The following is an 8377-nucleotide window of genomic DNA, read 5'->3' on the forward strand; positions in this document are numbered from 1 at the left end:
TAGAGGCATGGGCCTAAGCAGCCTCATATTTCTGGGCCCGAGTGGCAGAACAAAACAGCTCGGCCCAAATAAATGTAGTATTCTACCCCAAAACCAGGCGGGTGCACAGTTCTTTGTACAGGTAGTGTACAAGACAAACGGGCATTACACAATTATTTGGAGAACATGGAAGCGGATAATTTTCAGGAACTAAATCAACACTCAGTGTAACAAGCCCTGATTTTTCTAGAGCCCCTAAGAGAGCAACCCTTAATCTTGTTGACCTTACTATGTCCTGAGCTGTGAGCTCTGCTTCTACATTGCAGTCTCAATAGCATCACAATATAAGATGCACTATCCAGGTCAATCTATTGATTGAGTCTATAGCTTCTTCCTCTGAAGGCACCGGCACCAGCGTTGGCTGCTGGTCGGATCGGAGTGTTTGCCTGCACACCTATTCTGAATCGAGCAACGATGCTGTGTCTGTGCAAGTGCCGAAGGTTAAGGAGACAAAAAAAAACATTTAATAACAAAGTAGGAATAGCACACGGATTGATGTAGCTATCCTCAAACTAAGATAGAATTATTTGGCCAAGACCGTGTAAAAGGATACACCCATTTCGGAGTCTTCAGATAATTCTTTCCTGTGGCTAGCGGGTGCAAAACTGCAAGGAAGTAGTATAGATGTCCAACTATGATACCCAGAAAGCCAGGCAGTAATGGTGAGCCAAATATCACATCCAATCCGAGCATAGCCCATGGAAGATAAAAAGACTGCAAGGAAGAGAGTACCATCAACGACTTAGACATATATTGCCAGGTCTGCAAGGGTTACTACATTGGTTGTGCAACATAAAGATAGGCAAAGGACTGAATAGTACAGTGATGTTGCATACCCTCAATTGGACGAGGCCGTACATATTTATCTGAGAATTTGGATACTCTCGGCTCCAGACATATAGAAGCATGCTGACCATAGGTATTCCCAAGAATGAAAGCTGAAATAGGGGAATAGCTGACAGTACCTGATTCAAGCAATACACAATCATATGCAGGTTTAATAGTTGCCTTTTGGTATTAGCTAACGCGAATGGAAAAGGTCAAAAAACAACCACTGACCAGAAGTGAGATGGCACCAAATATCATCATCCACAAGAAATCTGCAGTCCGCTTTTCGAACGCACCCTTTTCCAACTGCACACCATACCTTGCTCTATATGCCAAAATAAGTAAATCAATTTCAAACAACTGCTGCAAGCTAAATGTTGATAATATTGTTGAAGTAACTGTTCAATAACTGGTGTTCCGAAACAACTTGAACTTACATCATCAGAAGGCGAATACCAAAGTTGATGGAAAATGGGCCCAGAAAAAAGAAATTTGTAAATAACCTCCATATCTGTAAGGCCCAAAAATATTCTTTTAAAAAATAGATAAGAAATAAGGATTGTACAGGTCTGTACAAATTCCAAACATAAGCAGACAACAGACTGCATCGCAGATTAAATTGATAAGAAGATACTCTGATCCGTTTTATAGAACATACAGCAGAGAAAGATGCCGCAACAGATAATGCAAATTGAGGAACAATAAATCCTTATCCTCCCCAACCTAAATTCTGGATAGTGTGTAGTGTGTACAATGCAGAGGTAATAATTTAGAAGGGATCATTTATTCTTTGATTGCCAGTTTAGTAAAGAGTTGCTGTGACTTGATTGTCATTCAGTGTTACATCTCTCTAGATACGGCTGCCATGGAAAAGCATTACTCAGAGAAATCTTAAGGAATTAGTAACTTTGGGATGTTTGCATATACTTTTATCTAGTTGCAAAGGAAGTTCCTCCCAATAAACGTTGATGGAAGGTAAGGTTAATTTCTGACATGGATCTCTTAAAGAAAAAGGTGAGCGATATCTTTTTGCTTGGCTTCATTTAATTTGAAGGCTGGGTAATTAATAATCTTGTAATTCTGCTTTGAAATGTGTGTTTTCCCATGTATCCTTGGTTCTGCACACCTTTTGTATACACCTATGCTTAATATATAATAATCTAGTAGGGCCCTCCACTCCTACTGTTCTATAAAAAAAATCAGCATGTTGCAACTGTTATGGTATACGCTAACAGCGACATCCCTCCTATGCAGACTTACGAACTTTTGCTGGCAAAACTGAAGAATCTGAAACTGTACAAATGTGGTGCAATTGGTATAAGGAGAAGGGAAACAGAAAACAGAAGCTAACCTCAAACTTCTTGAACACAAAGGGGTAATATAAGCCAATAAAGTCTGGGTTCAGTATCTGGAGATGAAACAGGACGGTGGCAAAGAAACACAATGTCCCATATGCCTTGCTTATTGGCGGAAGTGAATTGTAGTACCTGAAATAGGCAAGTGAGTAATGGACCACACATGATACAGAGCAAAACTAGCAAACTGCTGGTCACTGGACAGTTCATAACTCTAAAAACATTTGATAGTTCAGTCAATCCAATCATGACTCAGAATTTTTCATTACAATCTTGATTATAACAGGCTCATACCACGTTTGCTCCATTATGCATATGCTATATTACAAATGGATCAATGTTTATCACAGGGGCATATGCTACCTGTGAGATGAAAGTAGTTCCATGTGATCAGCACAAGTGCAAGCCCCTTACAGTAAAAATCTTCCTCCATTTCGGACTATAATGCATACATTTTTCTAATCTCGTTTAGTAATACCAATGTTTCATGCAAAGTTGAACATGTTCTCTCTTTCCCCTCATTTATTGTCTCTCTGTGCAGAAAAATATATAAGCAAATTTGCCCAATACAAATAAATTTATTCAGATTTGCTGAATTTAGATTCTTTACAGAGTTCTTACATACTATGCCAATCATTTAAGTATAAAAAGTAAAGATGAAAGGTTGCACATTAAGGATTGTATATATTGAAAATAAATTAGAGGTAGTAACCTCCTTAATTAACGCATTTGGTCAAATACACAATATAAAAGTTAAGGAAGGAGTGCAAAACATAGTCAGTTCACAAGCTGGCCTAAACTGTTGGCAACACCAAAGCCCATATCAATACCCCAGGTCTCAATTAACAATCTGAATAGAAATTAAATTCAGAAAAGCTAACAGCTACATTGTCTGAGAAGCAGGCCAATCCAGTCCACTCACTCTAAACTAGTGCAAAATAGCAACAACTTTTGAAGAACAAATCTATATATTCGAACTCTCAGCACAAATTGCTTTAATTGAGTCCGTTTTCAATTGGATGAGTCTGTCCCTGATATTATCAGAATCAGGTATCATCTAACCATAGTCTTCCAAGCAACTATACTGTCAGCAACAGGTTCCCAACAAATAGGCTTATTAAGATGAAAGATAAACCACACCCATTTGTAAAGTTTGAAGTCCGCATAGTGCCAGAGCATTACTACTTTCTAAACTAGCTCTACACTGCAGATGATGCACACTACTGGTCTTCCGTTGGGACCAAACAGAGACATGCTTCACATATCCGTCGGCAAAGACACTAAGTCTCAAGCGCGAAGTACCATAATTACAAATCAAGACGAAATAATTTGTAACCGTTACAGTTTGCCACCAAATACACAATCACACAGCCATCAAGCATTAGAGTTTGCCACCAAAGTCACAATCGCACAACCATCCAATAAAAAACAAGGAGGTTGAGGCTAACGCAAAAGATCTTTGCTCTAACTCCATGAAAATGGGGCCTCAATAGAATCAATTCGTAAACCAACAAGTTTAGCGACCGCATTTTTTTCACGGACTAAAGCCAAGGGGACATCAGTTCTGCATCCAGATTCAAAGACCCACCCCTTGTGAGTCATCAGTCAGCACTAAGCATTCATCTGTACACAGCTTAAACTCGCACTGACAGGCTTACGTCCACAACGCTTCAGCGACCCATCGATCAGAGTAAACGAAAAACACCGTCCATTCAGCCCAAATCCCCCCACGCAATTCCCAGTCCGAACCCTAAGTGCCCACACTGTCACAACGAATCCACAGCCATAGCCTTGTACTATCACAACCCCAGTATAAACCCATCCTATCTGATCAAAATGCTAAAATCATACCACCTTTAGGAACGATTTTAGCTAAAATTCCATCGGCAATCCCCAATCTGAAACCACGCGGTCTACAATACCACATCTGAGATTCGAGCTCAGAGTCGGACGAAACAGCTGCGAGATTCGACGGGAACTCACTCGGCTGGCGAAGACATCTCGGCGCGTCAACCGATTGATTCGAGGCCTCGATATCTCCCTGGTCCCGGTCTCGCGTCCGCTACTCCGCTTCCTTTTCTCGGCGGTTCGTTCGAAGCTTGGGAGGAAGAAGAAGACCAGAGGTCGCTGCGCGAAACTTCCAGAGGGGAAGAAGCAAGGCGGGCCGTCGATTTCGGGTCGGACGGATCAGATGTCTCTGACACGTAGGTGCGCGCAGGCGATTGGCCGGGTTACGCGGCTGGGTGCTGAGGTGGCCCGGTGACGTGGCGCCGGACTCGGGCTATGACATCAGTTGTGATCGGAGGGTGCCTGGAAAATCCTTTTTTTCTTTGAAAAAATTATGAGTTTGATCTTCCAAGGTCCATTTGGAGCGCATCTAATCCAAGACGTACCAGACGGTAAAACATCACTAGCGTACGTGCGTGCGCGGGCCCCCCAGCCCATTCCTCGCGTGCCCCGCAGGCCCCAGTGCCATGTGCCCCCGCCTGCCGGCCTGATCTTATCCCGATCGCGACGGCTGACATAGGCGAGGAGGCGGACATGCAGTGCAAGGCTGCTTTGTTTGAGCCTGCCTCCTTCCCGTCGGCTTCCTCCCTCCCTACCAAGCTGTGCACACTCGCGAAAACTGGTTGGTTGATTCGTGCACCGAGTCAAACTCGTCATGCCACGCTTTGAAACGCAGACCGGCATAGCATTCGTGAGGCCCAAGTAAGCTGATAGGGATGGTGTTACACGAGTCTCTGCAAACGTTCGTAGCGCCCAAGCAACAGGGGAGATTTCTCCGTTCTTTTTCCCCCAATGTTGCTCCTATTTTTGGCTTGCAACATCAGGTACATTGAACCAAACTCTTATCCATATTTTCAACCATATGAATCTAACCTGAGCATCAGGTAATTCAGAGCCCAAATTCTTTTTTAGAAAAAAAAGAGCAAAAAAACCGCAACTTTTGTTTTCTGTACGTACAGTACTATCTTGATTCGGTGACCAAGCAAAAGATCTGCAAAATTTATCCTCTCCTGCTCCTGCACGTTGGCGGGGTTTATCAGCATCTTGACCGGGCAAACCCCAATCATCCCCCAAAACCCATACGGCCCCTCCGCCTCCTTCTTTCCCCGTCTATATAAATGGAGCCCCCAGAAACCCGATCCCCAAAACAAGCAGCGCCCCCACCCCCACAGAGCAGTTTCCAATCCCATCCTCCTCCTCCTCTCTCTCTCTCTCTCTCTCTCTTGAGCAGCCAGCGATCGAAGCAGCAGCCATGGACGGCGCCAAGAAGGGCCGGAACCCGCACAAGGCCTCCGCGGACTACCGCAGCGACCGCAAGTCGGCCTCCGGCATGAGCGGCGACCCCAAGAAGGGCGGCCGCGGCGGCAAGTTCACCTGGGAGGGCGCCGACGGCTACGCCGACGAGGACCTCGACCTCATCTCCAACTCCAAGAACAACGGCGCCCGCGCCGCCAAGGGAGGCGCCAACGCCGTCAAGAAGGAGGAGGACGACGACGACGAGTAGGACCCCGGCCCCGGCCTCCGCCCGCCCGGTCCGATCGGTCGCCAGCAAGCAAGTGTGATTCCAGTCTCTATTCGGTTCTCGTGTTGAATAATCATGTGGGTTTAGGTGTCGTATTCGCGAGTTTGTAAGCTGCTACTAGCAGAGAGCCGGTGGGCGATCGACGGGCCGAGCAGGGTCTGTAGATATCATCTCACATCATCTGTCCTTGACTTGTTTCTGAATTCTCAGTTCTTGGATGGGCTAATTTCATTTGCAAAATCGTTAGCCGAATTGCGTCTGTGGCGCTTGTTTGCTCGGAATCACTTCAGTTCAGTACCTGCTATGGGCTTCTTCTACCTTTGTTCATGATCTCCAGGTAGACTGCTGCTCTTGTTTCCTCGGAATCGAAGACGGTTTCAGATGAGATCCAGGTGCAAAGAAATTTTGCAGCTGGCACATCTGTACAAGGAAAGAAAGGGAGGTATTGCAATGTTTATCTTTTTACTTTTTTTTTTTTTGGGGGGGGGGTGGGGTTGTTTATCTTGGATGCGATAGCGATGACGGTGCAAGTTTCCCAAGCGATCTGTTTCCATGACAACTTTGTTGTCACTTGTCAGTTGTCACCCATGCCGTATTACCATATTCAAATTATGCACAGATTTCTCTGCGGGCTTGTAGCAGTACTGATCATGGACCAAACGATGAATATACTGAATTATCCCAACAAAACAGATCCTGCTCAAACCTTTTCTCATATTCTTGATACCAAAGTGCCAGGGCTGATTCGCTGTTGAGATCACGCGTTTCAACTCTCCTATTCTCATATGTGCTCGCAACTGCACGCAACTTTTGAGCAGTTCAGTAACCAGGCCATTGTCTGCATCATTCTGTGATTCACTGTTGCAAGGAGTCGCTCTCGCGATCATTGTCCACCACTAGCGTCTGAAAATCATCCATCATCACTCTCGTTTCTTTAATGGGATAATCTAATCTGGCAAAAGGTGATTTGTCCCCATTCAGAGTCTATCCACAATACAGCGATTTTTTTAATCGTATAGTACTATGGATAACCTGAACAAACATGTTGCTCTGTAAGATATTTTTAACCATGAAGCGGTATCAATTGAAAGGTGCTACTACGCTAAGTCAAGTCCGTGGCATGGAAACTAGTACATGAAACAAGGTCGCCGTGCTGCAAAATTTTCATGAAGTTTGCTTGATCTGGGAGCAGGCTTCAGTTTTTGTTTCAGTTCTTGAGGAACATTTGGAGGTCAGTGATGGCAAAATAGAAATTTATGAGTATTTACAAGTTTTTTAGGAAGATTTAAGAGCATGCATGAACATGTAACATTTGGAAACAACCTTCTGGGATAACGAAAAAATAAATTTCAACAACTACATGCTCGTTGCTATATGTATACTGTATATCATTTGTATACGAGACACTAGTCATTTGTCATTTGGCAAACCGAAAAGCCCATGTTAGAATGAAAACAACTCTGCTCCGCGGCCGGCCGCGCGCAGTGCCTCCCTCCTTCCATCATCTTTGGCCCATGGGCCATGGCCCGAAATCAAGAGAGACATTTTCCCACTCCACTCTTCTTCAAAAAAACAAGCTCACGTCTCACGCCTCAGCTTGCATCAACACAGTTACACAGTGCACCAAGAGCAAGCCAGGACAGCTGATGAACGTGCAATCAGTGTGTGGCTTTTCCGCTAGCTCCCAGAAGAGCGGCAAGAGTTTAGGAGACTCCGTTCCGTGCAGCCGATGATCTTCTCCACTCCAGTAACCAGCATTCAGTGTAAAATTAAAAGAAAGATATATGATTTGCTGATAAACGTAGATTAGATTTTTTTTTAGAAAATCAGTGTGAAATTAAAAGAAAGATATATTTTTCTTTGACGGAATAGCTGATTTCGGTCTCGAACTTTTAAACAAGGGTCAACTTCGTCATTAAACTTCCAAAATTACCGTTTCAATTATCAACTTTTTTCATACAGCTCAATTCAGTCTTTCGTTCTAGGTGTCTTGCCAGGCATGCCATGTCAGCATCTAAGTGTTCCTATTTTTTTTAGTAGCAACGCATATTGGTACACACATACTCAAAGATGACACGGCAAAATTTTAACTTGTGTCTATATCAGGCCCGTTGATCAGGCGGCGCAACCTGCGCGACATCGCGGGGGCGCCCATTTTCAGGGGCCGCCCAAATTAGGCCCACTAATTACTAATCACAGTAATTAACATTAGACAACTAAAGCCCAGCAAGCCAAAGGCTAGTAATGCACGCAGGAAAGGAAACGGAGGGACGCCGAAGCCACGCACGAGTGAGGAGTCGCGATGATTTCTCTTCCCTCCATCGTCGCCGCACGCCGCTCGCCTTTTATCGACGCTGGCGCCACCGTCGCTGCTCGCCTTTCATCACGGCAGTCACTCTTTGCCTTTCATCGACGCCGCAGTCACCACTCGCCGTTCATCAGGTGAACAAGTAATCACTGATCAGGAAGATCTCGATCTGCATTGATCTCGATTTGCATCTGCGATTGTTGGACCCCCCCTTACTGATCACCATGAACTTCATATTTATTAATTTAGCTTTCTTCTATTTTGAATTATGAACAGGCCGGTCACGTCTTCTAGAGTTAGACATAGAAATTATAAGTC

General features: G+C 44.4%; 2 protein-coding genes across 2 annotated transcripts; one reads left to right on the plus strand and one right to left on the minus strand.

Annotated features, from left to right (window-relative positions):
* LOC112885924 (derlin-1) lies at positions 1-4361 on the minus strand. The gene is made up of 7 exons (XM_025951629.1): positions 4206-4361; positions 2219-2354; positions 1305-1378; positions 1099-1192; positions 876-1004; positions 593-753; positions 1-462 (listed from the first exon to the last, which is right to left on the minus strand). Exons 1-7 carry the CDS (start codon positions 4220-4222, stop codon positions 348-350), a joined length of 726 nt encoding a protein of 241 aa, XP_025807414.1. The 5' UTR covers positions 4223-4361; the 3' UTR covers positions 1-347.
* Positions 4362-5363: 1002 nt separating this feature from the next.
* LOC112885925 lies at positions 5364-6032 on the plus strand. Its single transcript, XM_025951630.1, has one exon. It carries the CDS (start codon positions 5482-5484, stop codon positions 5731-5733), a length of 252 nt encoding a protein of 83 aa, XP_025807415.1. The 5' UTR covers positions 5364-5481; the 3' UTR covers positions 5734-6032.
* Positions 6033-8377: the final 2345 nt, after the last annotated feature.

This window comes from Panicum hallii, chromosome 3 (assembly GCF_002211085.1).
Source record: "Panicum hallii strain FIL2 chromosome 3, PHallii_v3.1, whole genome shotgun sequence".
NCBI classification, from domain to species: domain Eukaryota; kingdom Viridiplantae; phylum Streptophyta; class Magnoliopsida; order Poales; family Poaceae; genus Panicum; species Panicum hallii.